Genomic DNA, 13,725 nt, shown 5'->3' on the forward strand with positions numbered 1-13,725 from the left:
CCATTATAATTGTTCAAGGTCCGTTTATGAGTGAGAACATATGGAACTCTGTTCTTTGTTTCTGTGATAAATCACTGAGTATGATTGACTCTAAATCCATTCAAGTTGCTGCAAAGTTCATGTATTTTTCCTTCTTTTTGGCTACATAATATTCCATTGTGTATATGTACCACAGGGAATGTTAATTGTTAACAGAAGAGATCTTGTGATTGGTTGCAGTTAAAAAATGATATTTAAGGATTAAAGATATCGCTCTTACTTTCTCTGATTACGAGTTCTAAGGGAAAGTATTTTATGCCTTTTTATAACTCCCCAGTTTGATGTGTGCATTGCAATTGTGTGTGTATGTGTGTATATATGCAAGTGTTAAACTTTGTATTTGATTATCATTTCAAATTTTTTAAAAGTTGCACAGACAAAAATAGTACTGAGAACACCCATGTACTCTTCAGCCTGATTCACCTGTTATTAACACATTACCCCATTTGCATGCTTACTCTGTCTCTCTCTCTCTCTCTCTCCATCCATCCATCCACCCACCCACCCATCCATCCATCCATCCATCCATCCATCCATCCATCCATCCATCCATCCTTCTACATACATAAACACACAGGTTTTTTCCTGAACTATTTTGGGGTAAGGTACATACTTCACTCTTCTTTACCTCGAAGTAGTTCAGTATGTATTTCTTAAGAATAGGGATAATCTCTTACATAACCAAAGTACAGTTACCAACTTCAGCAGTTTATGTTAATGAAATACTTCAATCAACTGTCAATATTATAATTTTGTCAATCAACCTAATATTCTTTATTGGATTTCTTTTCCCTTATAATATAGGACCCAACGTGCAATCAGATATTACAGTTAGTTGTCATGTTTCTTTAGCCTTTTTAAATATGACTATTTCCACAGCCTTTATCTTTTGTCATTGACCTTTTTGAAGAATTCAGTTCTTTTCTAATATAGTTTTGATAAGTACTTCACATTTGTATTAGGCTATAAGTCATTTATTTTCATATAGTCCTATTTGATTCTCACAAAAACCTTGTGAAGGGGGCATTATATTTTTCCATTTTACCATTGAAGGACTCAGTTAAGTGATTCAGCCAAGGCCATATTGCTAAGATGGCTGATACCAATAAATACTATGTGCCAGGTAATTTTCTAAGTGCATAACTTGCAAATACTCTCTTGAAACCTCTTAACGGCCCTTTGAGTGAATCAGGGCCCTGATGAATTGAGTAAGTAAGGAACAGACTGAGAAATCTCAGAGGAGTGTGAATTAGATTTTTTTTTTTTTTCCGGCTCTTTTTCTACTTCTGCAGTGACTAAGTAAGATTTGATGATTTGTTCTTTTTTTTAAAAAAGTCTTTTTAAAAGTGTTAAATCTGAAACTAGGAACTGAAATGGGGCAGATATTTTCAGTATTGCTTTAGTTGCACAGTTTATTAGATCAGCTGTGAGGCACATTGAAGTTTTTGCCTCCTTACTCTGTTTATTCATAGCTGCAGGATATTTATTTATTTTTACTGACTTACATCTGTATGGTACATTATAGCCTACAAAGAACCTTCATGTCTATTACCTCATCTCCTTCGTTTGACCTGCTATAACTGAGTTAGGCATCAAGCTGGATTGCTGCTGTCCAGTGCTGCTGTCATTACTCTGTGCTCCATTAGGGGCTTTACTTTCAAGGCAGCCTTGATGCAGGTCAAACTTCAAAATTACCTAAATCTTGAAACTTGCTACTCTGCTTTTTTCTCCCTTTACAAATATATTTTCTTAATTTAAAAATTAAGGTAGTCTTATGACTTAATTTTTAGCAATTAAGTTAGCAGGTAGTTGCACGTCATGAGGGAAGTTTTTATTTATTTATTTATGTATCTATTTATTTATTTTAGAGATGTGGGGTACAATTCAGGGTTAGATATACAAACATTGATTATGCAGGTACCTTTGTTGATGAGGTGTGCCCCTCCCTCTCCTGGCAGTTTCCCACTACTGCCGATCCCTTTCTGTTTCGTTTTTTTTTTTGAGTTGGAGTCTCACTGTGTCACCCAGACTGGAATGCAGTGGCACGCTCCTGGCCACCGCAGCCTCAATCTGCCAGACCCTGGCGATCCTTCTGCCTCAGCCTTCCAAGTAGCTGGAACTACAGGCATGCGCTATCACACCCGGGTCATTTTTGATTTTTTGTAGAGACGAGGTCTCACCAAGTTGCCTGGGTGGGTCTCGAACCCATGGGCTCAGGCAATCCACTTGCCTTGGCCTCCCAAAGTGCTGGGATTACAGGCTGAGCCACTGTGCCTGGCCCAATTATGATAATTGTTCAAGGTCCACTTACGAGTGAGAACATATGGTACTCTTGTTCTTTGTTTCTGTGATAGATCACTGAGTATGATTGACTCTAAATCCATCCAAGTTGCTACGAAGTCCATGTTTGTCCTTCTTTATGGCTGCATAATATTCCATTGTGTCTATGTACCACATGTTTTTATCCAGTCCAGCTTTGATGGGCAACATGGTTGGCCAGATGTGCTGGATCATACTTGTAATCCCAGCACTTTGGGATGCTGAGGCAAGAGGGTTGCTGGAGCCAAGAATTTGAGACCAGCATAGGCAACACAGACCCCATCTCTACAAAAATCAAAAAATTAGTCAGGCGTGGTGGTGCAGTCCTGTAGTCCCAGCTACTCAGGAGGCTGAGACAGAAGGATCCCCTGAACCCAGAAGATTGAGACTGTGGTGAACCGTGATTGTGCCACTGTCTTCTATCCTGGGTGACACTGAGACTCTTACTCAAAAAAAAAAAAGAAAGATGGACTTCATTTGAATAATTTGGAATTATCAAGTAAAACAGCAAAGTTAATCATATCCATATTTTATGACACAATAGTCATTATTGTGCTGCATAGTAATTAAGTATATATCTATATATTTTAGCATCAGCCTTAGAACTATTTTGATTTTGCATTGGATGAAACCTTTAGAAGATTAATAGAATGGCTTTACATTTTTTCCCCACAATTCACAGTAAAAAATATGTTTTACACCTCTTTCTCGTACATACAGTTTCATGAAACAATAAGGTCTAACTACATGCAGAGCTCCTGTTTCTTGTATTCTATCCAGTGCTTTTCCATCCTTTTTTTTTTTAAGCTTATAGTAATTCCCTGAATTGATTGTACAACCTTATATTGGGTTATCATAGTTTCAGGAATACTTCATGTCTAACTCCCTCTTCTTACAAATGTGAAAATAGACCCTAGGAGGAGAGATTTTTTTCCTAAGGTCTTGCAATTCATTCATTGCAATGCTGGGACAAGAATTAAGGATACTTGAATAGAGAAAAAACTCTGTTTTTCTGGTGTTGTATAGTCATTTTTAATGGCTTAAATTACTATTCTTTTTTTTTTTTTTTTTTTTTTTTTGAGTTGGAGTCTCACTCTGTCACCCAGACTGGAGTGCAGTGGCTGCTCCCGGCCACCACAGCCTCGACCTGCTGGGCTCCGGCGATCCTTCCGCCTCAGCCTTCCAAGTAGCTGGAACTATAGGCGCGTGCTACCACACCCGGCTAATTTTTTTTTTTTTTAATTTATTGTAGAGATGAGGTCTCTCCAAGTTGCCCAGGCGGGTCACGAACTACTATCCTTTTAAATAGCGACACCAAGTATTCCTAGGAACACATGAAGCAGAGGAATCATTAACTGAAGTCATAGGAAATTGCTCTGAGGATCCTTTGAAGATGCTTGGGTATAAGACACAGGTTCCTCTGTTTTTCAAGAGGCGATGCACACAGTGTGGCTTTCCTGAGAGCATCGGGTACACACTCCTGCTTTTGCCTGTCTGTTAGTTCTTTCCTGTCATTTAGAGGATAAGATTGGATAGGACAGCCTGGACCAACAATCTAGCAGGCACTTTATTATCCTTTCTTATCCTGGAAATTATACTATATGTCAAAGGCATTCTTAATTTAAAAAAATGAAGAAAGGAGGAAAGAATTTGCAGGATGAAGATTATTTCCTTGACTTTTCCAAATAAATAGATTGCCAGTAATGAAGCTTCTTTATTTAATTTTTGGTGAATGGGAACTGTATATGATATACACACACAAAACTTGTTAGAGTAAAATAAAAATGTGACTGTAATAAGATTAAAAAGAATAGTATTAGGATAAGACTAATTTTTTCTTTTTCTGCTTTAAACAATCTTAGAAAAAAGGAGCGTACTTAAGATTCTTAAGAGAAATCAAATTAAAAATTTTAATTTATTTGAATATTTAAAATAATATTGTCACAAATTAAATACGCCAATGATTTTAGCTATACATGTTTTTTAAAATGTATCTATAAATATGTTTAATATAATATGCAATAATATATGTTTTGTAATTTAGAAGAAATGTATAAGGAAATTTAATTATTTGGTTTTTAAGTCAATTTCAAATAGATTTAAAGTTCATTTATGTATTGAATTAAAAGGGTTTGGAGTTGTTTTTTTTTCATGTCTGACATGATGAAGAGGTTAATCAATGATAGTTTCTTCTTTATTTATTCATTTAGAGGGCAACATTCAGCCAAATGAGAATTTGAACAGGAAAAAGATGTGTAGCAAGCCAGTGATTACTGTGTGATAACATAGGTTATCAGTACTTGGTTTGACTTGAATTTACATGAGATGATAGAATGTATTTCTTAGCATAAAAATCTCCTACTTTAATATTACTTTAATTTGTAGCCATTCACCTCATTTTTTAAAAGCAGCACAGAATCAAGGCTCTAAATAGTCTGTTTTGTTTGTAAAGAGATTGCAATAACTTGCAGTATTTATCAATTGATAAAGCTTTCAAAATTTAAAATAAAATATGAACAGACTTGGAGCTTTGACTCTTAAATTGAGCCAACTTTCAAAAGAAACTTGTCAATTTGTGAAGGTTTTCCTTTTACATAAGTTTTTCTTATAGTCAAATAAATGTTTAATAAATGAAACACCACATTTTATAGTGCAGTGGCACTAAAAGGAGACTGTTTTCCAGCTGTGCAGTTTTTTCTTTTGTTCTTTTTCTTTTTCCAAGGCACAGTGCTTGGTGGGAGAGTTGTCTGGAGGCAGGATGATCAGAAGCAGGAACTGGCCAGCTGTTTACTCATTTCAGTCTGTATTAAATCATCTGATATGCCCTTAGGAGGGTTGTGTCAATTGATCAATGGGTCAGAGTATTGATTTTATGTTTTCAAATTGCTAACAGAGGAGATTAAGCTTCCAGATACAAGCAGTTCCACAAGTCTGTTTTCAGACAGGCACATGAAGTAACCACACAGCTCACTGAGGTTAGAGTTCCATGCTGTGATGCAAGCCTCTCTGGTGTTTAAAAGCAGTTTGGATCTGTTGTGTATGACTAGGCTTGGTTAAAGTCAACTGACCTAGGTTCTAGCCTTGGCCCTTCTATGATCCAGCAGTGGATTAAATGATGAGGCTTACTTGATATCAGAATCTTGAAAAACAGATTAAATATGTTATAAAACATCACGATAATTGAAATACTATACATACTACTTGTATGTGTAATAATAATTTACCAAACAGAATTTCATACAGTGTAATCCTTTTTTCTTATAAAGGAAAATACCTCTCATACCCACAAAATCCCCAACAAACCCCACACACTGTGTATGTGTATTTAGTCTAAAAATTATATTTTTCTTTTGCCTAGGAAATATAGACTAATTTAAATACGATGTATTCAGATAGTGGAGATAACTTGCTGAGATATAAAGTCAAAGCTCTGTGTTTGGTGATTCCTGTAGGTTTCATTTATTTTTACTGTCTTTGCCCTCTGTATTTATTGGTAGTATTGAGTATTTATTTTCAGAACTATTCTAATGTATCTTTTTCTATGGGAAGAAATGAGTATTTGACCACAGGTGGTTTTTATTTTTTTAGTATGAGGCATATGGATTGACAGTCTTTGAAACTTTAATGCTATATAATATGCAGGTGCTTTTATTGTTTATAGAAATGCCTAATCTTGTTTGAAATTTATTAAATGGTGTGCCATCTGTAAGCCTCTTTGAATTCCACAAATTAATTAGCCTTTAAAGTAAGGTTGCTTTTTGTCTAACTTTTAGTATAAACCCTTCCATCTGGGAACCTTCTCTTTTATGTGCTTGTTCAATGTTCTGTGTACTTCAGCACTCTAGTATTAAGTATTAATTATGGGTACTGGCATTCTCAGTAACAATGGAGCTCACTAAAAATAAAAGTAGACTGAACAAAGTATCATTGTCCAGGGAATAGTTTGAAATTGGTGAATAATCAATCCATCATGGCTTTGCCACTGCTGTGTGTGTGTGTGTGTGTGTGTGTGTGTGTGTGTGTGTGTGTGTGTGTGTGTGTGTGTGTAGCATTACTTATGAGTGGGATAGTGATTCTGCAGGGACATTTTTACAAATTATGGTTGAATAAGATCATTCCTGTAAAATTTCAGTTAAAAAAGAAAAGCCTATCTTCAGTTAAAAAAGAAAAGCCTGTAAGATATATATAAGATGAATACATCTTATATAGCATTTCTTTTCTTGTGGGTTCTGATATAAAGGTTATTGACAATATTTGATCTCAGGAGATTGCTTGATTGGCTTTGGCACACTTCTGTTTGTAGGAAATGTAGTATCAATGTGGGAATTATATTGTTATTTTAATAGAGGTTAATATTATTAAATTTTATTTCCTGGTCTCAGTAAGAGTCATTGAATACCTCACAGCAGAATGTTTGTTTATTTATTTATTTATTTATTTATTTGAGTTGGAGTCTCACTCTGTCGCCCAGACTGGAGTGCAGTGGCCTCTTCCGACCATTGCAGCCTCGACCTGCTGGGCTCCGGTGATCCTTCTGCCTCAGCCTTCCAAGTAACTGGAACTACAGGCACGCGCTACCACGCCCGGCTGATTTTTTTTAAGTTTATTGTAGAGATGAGGTCTCGCCAAGTTTCCCAGGCGGGTCTCGAACCCGCGGGCTCAGGCAATCCACTCACCTCAGTCTCCCAAAGCGTGGGATTACAGGCTGATCCACCGAGCCCGGCTAGAATGTTTATTTTTTAATATATTGCAAAAATATATAGAAGCCAGTAAGTTAGCCATCTGGATACTCATGCTAATCAATTTAATATTATTATTTGGTGCTTTTTATAGACTTAATTTTGCTACCTCTCTCTCTGCCCCAAAGAAATTAGGGCTCTATAACTTAGTTTAAAATGCATAACAAAAATAATTTTGCTCAACAAGTTTTGATCATGGTGGATATTGTTGGCATTAACCTAAAAGGCAATATCAGATGTTTTTGCCTTTCAAGTTATACAGTCTACAGAGTTAACATTCTTGAAGCTGCTGAGATTATTAAAGTGTTGCAGTGTATCTTCTAAATTATAAGGGTATAAGATGTTCAGAGAGAAAAATAATCAGTGGGCTATTATAATTGGAGTTTGAAGGCAACTTAGTATTAGATTAGTGGAGGAGATGGCATTCTAAATGGACACAAAGAGTATGAATAAATAAGCAAGTTAGATATGTGTGGAGATTATGGAGTAGCCTTAGATGACAAGATTGGAGGATGTGGCTTGAATAGTTATAGAGTTAGAGCAGAAGGTATGGTTAGGTAGTGGGTGGTTACGTTATGGAAGGCCCTAAAAGACAAGGTGGGCAGCAAGGATGCACAACTAGCTTGTTTCCTCAATGGAGCAGCAATGTAAAAATATCTTCTTGGGAAAAGTTATCTTAGAAATGGTAGGATGAGATGGAAGGCAATTAAAGTAGTTAGGACTCTCTTGCCATAGGAGTTAGCAAATACACTAGGATAGTGGCAAAGGGAATAGAGAGAAAGGAATAGCTGAGACACAGGAAGAAACTTGGCCATTAGCATATACTCAACACATACTCAATGTGTGAATGAGAGATTCAGAGAAAGAGTGAAAATAGGCAATAAATTAAAAATAATAGTTAATGTTCACTTCTTCCTTTATATCCTAAGAGACACTTACTATTGGTAAATGATGGATAAATTTTTTAAAAATCTAGGTAGAAGGAGATAATGAGTTCAGTTTGCATATTCCGAAATTGAAGTGGTGATGAACCTACAAGTAGAAGTGGTCTTATAAATAATTGGATATATGGTTCTGGAGCATAATCAATTCAGTTCCAAAAGTGTAGATTAAAGATGAATGTATATATACATATATACTTACTTAAAGGTACTTTCTGAGGAAGTTTCTAAAGAGAAAATTAGAAGATCAATAAATAAAACTTAGAAAACATCAGAAATTATGTAACATTTGAGTTTTAGAAATCCTTATTTAATCATTTGATGTTAACTTATTAATTTGAGCAGTATTTTTTAAAACTTGTTTTGAAACAACTGGTAACTTATATTTTGAAAAATACTTGTTTAAAAATAGTTCTAAAATCAGCATATTCTGATCTGTTTTTATCTGATTCTAAAATTAGAATATTCTGATTCTTTGTAATTTTTTTTTAGATTGCTGTGCTAAGGAGACAGCAACGTATGATAAAAAATAGAGAGTCTGCTTGTCAGTCCCGCAAGAAGAAGAAAGAATATATGCTGGGGCTAGAGGCCAGGTTAAAGGCTGCCCTTTCAGAGAATGAGCAACTGAAGAAAGAGAATGGATCATTGAAGCGGCAGCTGGATGAAGTTGTGTCAGAGGTAAGTGCTACTGACAGTGGTGGAATGAGATGGATTAAAGTATTTTTTCCCCAGATAATTAACATTGAGAAACTTTTACATTTTAAATTAAATTGTGTAAAACAGTAGTGCTAGGAAAAGAGTAAAACAAGTCCTAAAACATTTGCTATAAACATAAAACCTTTGAAAGAGGACCTTTTTAAATTAACTCTGTCTCTTTTTCTTGGGTTTCTCCACTCATTGCCTGAGCACCCTCTTTTCTGACTAAATCACATCGAGGCTCTTAGATAGCCCTGCCAGGTCTTTTTTTTTTTTAAACTTAAAACAATACAAAATGAAAATGTGTTTTTATCTTTTCTCAATCCACCTGATGACTATAATTATTATTATTTTACATTCTGTTGCTATACTGGTCCCAAAGTTAATCTCCTTGATTCTGTTCATAAAATCTACTGTTCAGAATTTCCTATTATAATGCTGTCCTGAATCACATAGAAGTCTAATGAGTGGGGCTTCTTTCTGCCTTGTCCCTGAGCACATGGGAATACTCTAGTCTGTTACTAAAAACAAAGATTTAAAAGATAGGGAGATAAACTCCAGAAGTGTCTCAAACAAAATATTAAATTGTTGAATTTTCTCCTTTTGAGTAAAAAGGCAGCTGCAACAGAGTGACCACTGTTGTCTCCCCTACTGACTCTCTCCTTTTCTGACTCTGCTAGAAATAGGAACTTGGAAGGCTCTGCTTTAATCTTTTGAAAAGTATAATTTTTTTCATCTTTGAGAGTTTTTTTTAAGTAAGAAAAGGTATTTATACAACTGGTAAAGAGGAGAATTCTTCTCTTAGGTGTTGCTTTCTGTGAGATTGGTGCATAGTTTAATTGTATTTAATGTGCTTATTTCCTTTAGAACCAGAGGCTTAAAGTCCCTAGTCCAAAGCGAAGAGTTGTCTGTGTGATGATAGTATTGGCATTTATAATACTGAACTATGGACCCATGATGTAAGTATAGATATTTGTTTGGATACTAATGCTAAAAATTTAAGTTGTCACTATTTGTTATTCCTTAGCTCTATTCATAAGCTAGGTCAAAACTGATTTGTTTTGAAAAAAAATCAGCATCCTAGACAGGCAATCAAAGAGTGATTAGGTGGGAGCCATGCCTTCAATGATCTCATGACCCAGCTGGAAGGAGAGACATGCAAAAGAATGACTACAGTGTAATGTGATGAATGAAATAGTAGTATGAACAAAGCACTAAAAATATGAGTTTCTTGAGGTGAAAGTTCATGTCTTAATGATGGTACTCAGTACATTTTTTGTTGAGTGACAAGTGGTAAGAGAATTCCCTACAGAGGAAGCTGAACCTTGAAGTGTGATAACAGTTTGTCATGTGGAAAGTATGAAACAGGAATGCCTGAGAGAGAGAATAGCATGTGTTTTCCCAGAACTGGTTTCTGCTTACTCCTTAGAAAATTCTTGGGTTTTTTTGGTTTTTAAATTTTTTTTATCTTATTTTAAAGATGTGAGGTACAATTCAGGATTAGATATACAAATGTTCATTGTGCAGGTACCTTTGTTGATGAGGTGTGCCCCTCCCTCCCCTGACAGTTTCCTTCATCTGCCAATCCCCCCTCCCCTGGCAGTTTTCCACTACTGCCAATCCCTTTCTTATCTTATGATAATTGTTCATGGTCCACTTATGAGTGAGAACCATATGTTCTTTGTTTCTGTGGTAGTTCACTGAGTATGATCGACTCTAAATCCATCCAAGTTGCTGTGAAGTCCATATATTTTTCCTTCTTTATGGTTGCATAATATTCCATTGTGTATATGTACCACATTTTTTTATCCAGTCCAGCTTTGATGGGCAGCATGGTTGGTTCCATGTTTTTGTTATTGTGAATGGAGCTGCAACAACCCTGTGTGTACAGGTATCTTTTTTTGTAGAATGATTTGCATTCCTCTGGGTATATTTGGAGATTCTTGTCAAAGGTTAATAGGGTTATACTGAGGCATGTTCGACCTCCCATCCCATCATGGCTGTAACTCAGTTTTTAATCTGAGGTCCCCTTGGCCAAGAGGGCGTTCATTCAGTTGGTTGGGAGGGGGGCCTTAAGATTTTATTTTTGTTTCACAGCAACATAATCATCCTTGCATATTAGGAAGATGACTTTGAGGGTTGTATTAAGAATGCACTGGACTGTGGAGAGACTGCTGGCAGATAAAGCATTAGGAAACTGTTGAGGTATTTCAGTTAAGAGATAAGTCTGAACTTAAATAGACTATGATTATGGAAAGGATGGGCAACCTCAAGGTTCATCTCTGATATAGACTTTATGGAATTTGTGGAAATTTATGGAATTTATGTGGGACATGAGGAAGAAAAGAGGGAAGTTAAGGATAATCTCAAAATTTCTATCTTGAAGAGCTGAATGGTGATGCTGTTATCTGAGGTAGCAAACACAGAGATGCATAGTTTTATGATGGAAGACAGTAGTTTTGTTTTTAGTATGGGAAGTTTGTGACACTGACTAGGTAGGAGAATTACCATCATAAATAGATAATAGTGTAGAGTAGATGAGGACAAGTAAAGGAAGGAAAGTAATAAGACTCTGGGGAACACTGACATGAACAGTAGATAGAATCGAAAAGAAACTCAGAGCAAATAGGATTAGGGACAGAACTGAAAGAAAGTGGTTTTTTTGATGCCAAGGTGTAAAGAGGAATTCAAGAGGAATTTGGTCAGTGATGTCACATGCTGCTGAGGGCTTGGGAGAGGTAGAAAGCTGAATTTGTCGATTAGCAGATCAATGGTAATCTTGGAAAGCAGATTTAGTAGGAATAGGAGTGAAGTCTATATTCAAGTTGTTTGAGAACTGAAAAGAATTATAAATGGTATAATTTTTTTTTATTAATGCAACTTTTGTTATGAAGATTTTCAAACATACAGAAAGCTAGAGAAAAGAGTGTAGTGAATGCCCTTATACTCATCAGGCAGCTTCAGTAATTTTCAGCAATTTGCCAGTTTTACTGAAAGAGTTAAGTAAGTATAGTCTATGGGTTATCCTTTAAGAACTTTCAGGGAAAGGGCAGGAAGAAAATGGAAAGATTAAGTTAGTTCTTTTTAGGATGTGGGAAACTTTTTCAGTGACATGTATTTCACACACTTGAAAATAATTATATTACCTGCCTTTATTTCTCTCTTTTTTTTTTTTTCCTGGTCCTTCCTCCAGGCTTAGCATTCTAATATCTATACCTATTTGTCATATGATTTTGTTTTCATATCCTCTCATTGCCCTAGTTCTCCTCTTCTGAACACTCATTCATTCACTTCCTTTAAACAGAACTGAAGTGTTCCAGGCTTATCACTTGTTGCTCTTTGTCAGTGTATGTGACAGAATGTGACAATAAGAGCTGAATGCATTTCCTCAGATGCATTCTGACCTACATAAAGTGCAGTGAAACTCTTACTTACTAAGAGCTCTTTTTTAAAAAGTGCAGCCGAAGATTGTGTTAAGAGCTATTAACTAAAATTCCCATGTCTTTTTCACAAGTTTGATAGCTAAGCTAGGTCACTCTCATTTTATTTCTGTATCATTGGTTTCTAAAAAAGAAACATTTGTGGCTAAAGCAAACCCTGAAAAAAATATAGATCTTATGTTTAACTTTTGTTATCATTTGGTATTAGAAAGACTCTCCAGAGCATTTGATATATCCTATTGTGGAATCCCAAAGACCTATCTGCCTTTTAATTAGTATTAAGACAATTTAGTGGAAGGAGGTCATAATTCTGAGTTGAGCTATTTTTGAATGTTCACACTATACTAGACATGTTACATAGACTATGGAGAAGAGATACCTGGAACAAATATTTGGAGTAGTTTTTTTTTTTTTTTTTTGAGTTGGAGTCTCACTCTGACATCCAGACTGGAGACTGGAGTGCAGTGGCACGATCCCGGCCACCGCAGCCTTGACCTGCTGGGCTCTGGCGATCCTTCCGCCTCAGCCTTCCAAGTAGCCAGAACTACAGGCATGCACTACCACACCCGGCTAATTTTTTTTATTTTATTGTAGAGATGAGGTCTCACCACGTTGCCCAGGCGGGTCTCGAACCCGCAGGCTCAGGCTGGAGTATTTTAATTTTTTATGTATTTATTTATTTATTTTTTGAGTCGGAGTCTCACTCTGTTGCCTAGGCTGGAGTACAGTGGCACACTCACGGCCACCACAGCCTCGATGCACTGGGTTCAGATGATCCTTCCTCTCAGCCTTCTAAGTACCTGGAACTACAGGCATGCGCCACCATGCCTGGCTTATTCTTTTTTTGATTTATTGTAGAGATGAGGTCTCGCCAAGTAGTCCAGACTGGTCTCGAATCTTTGGATTCAGGCAATCCTCTCACCTCCGCCTCCCAGAATGCTGGGATTATAGGCATGAGCCACCGTGCCCGGCCTGGGTTATTTTAAAAATTGTTTACTGCTTTCATCATTATATGTATACTGTTGACATTTTGTTCATATTCTTCGTATTAGAGTTCTTTTGACATTTTAGTTTTTGTGTTTGAAGAATGAGACTTATTCATGAAGGACTATCTCTTTTTTTTTTTTTCATTAATCAGTATTTTTTATTATGGTTTTGTGGGGTACAGTTAAGGGTTAGGTGTACAATGACGTTTCATTCAGGCACCCTGTAGATAAGAAGTGTTTTCCCATCCCCCGACAGATATTTGCTACTGTTAATCCCATCCCCCTCCCCCCCATAGTTTCCCAGTACCATCAGTCATTTTCTCATAGTATTGCATTGGATGTTCAAGGACCATTATATGAGTGAGAACATGTGATATTCGGATTTTTGTTTTTGTGAGAGGTCACTCAGTATTATAGACTCTAGTTCCATCCAGGTTGCAGCGAAATTCATGATTTTGTTCTTTTTTATGGCTGCATAGTATTCCATCATGTATATGTACCACATTTTTTAATCCAGTCCTCTTTTGATGGGCAGCATGGTTGTTTCCAGGTTCTTGCTATTCTG

The 13,725-nt window shown here is 36.2% G+C and overlaps 1 protein-coding gene across 1 annotated transcript in view; it reads left to right on the forward strand.

Moving 5' to 3' along the window:
- The window catches only part of ATF6 (activating transcription factor 6), a 174,127-nt gene that overhangs the window by 8,806 nt on the left and 151,596 nt on the right, over positions 1 to 13,725 (forward strand). Inside the window, exons 2-3 of the mRNA XM_008061385.1 lie at positions 8,531 to 8,716; positions 9,602 to 9,693. Coding sequence (XP_008059576.1) covers positions 8,531 to 8,716; positions 9,602 to 9,693 — 278 coding nt within the window. The remainder of the gene's footprint in view (positions 1 to 8,530; positions 8,717 to 9,601; positions 9,694 to 13,725) is intronic.

This window comes from Carlito syrichta, unplaced genomic scaffold (genome assembly GCF_000164805.1).
Source record: "Carlito syrichta isolate Samal-C Ts95f unplaced genomic scaffold, Tarsius_syrichta-2.0.1 Scaffold94729, whole genome shotgun sequence".
NCBI classification, from domain to species: Eukaryota; Metazoa; Chordata; class Mammalia; order Primates; family Tarsiidae; genus Carlito; species Carlito syrichta.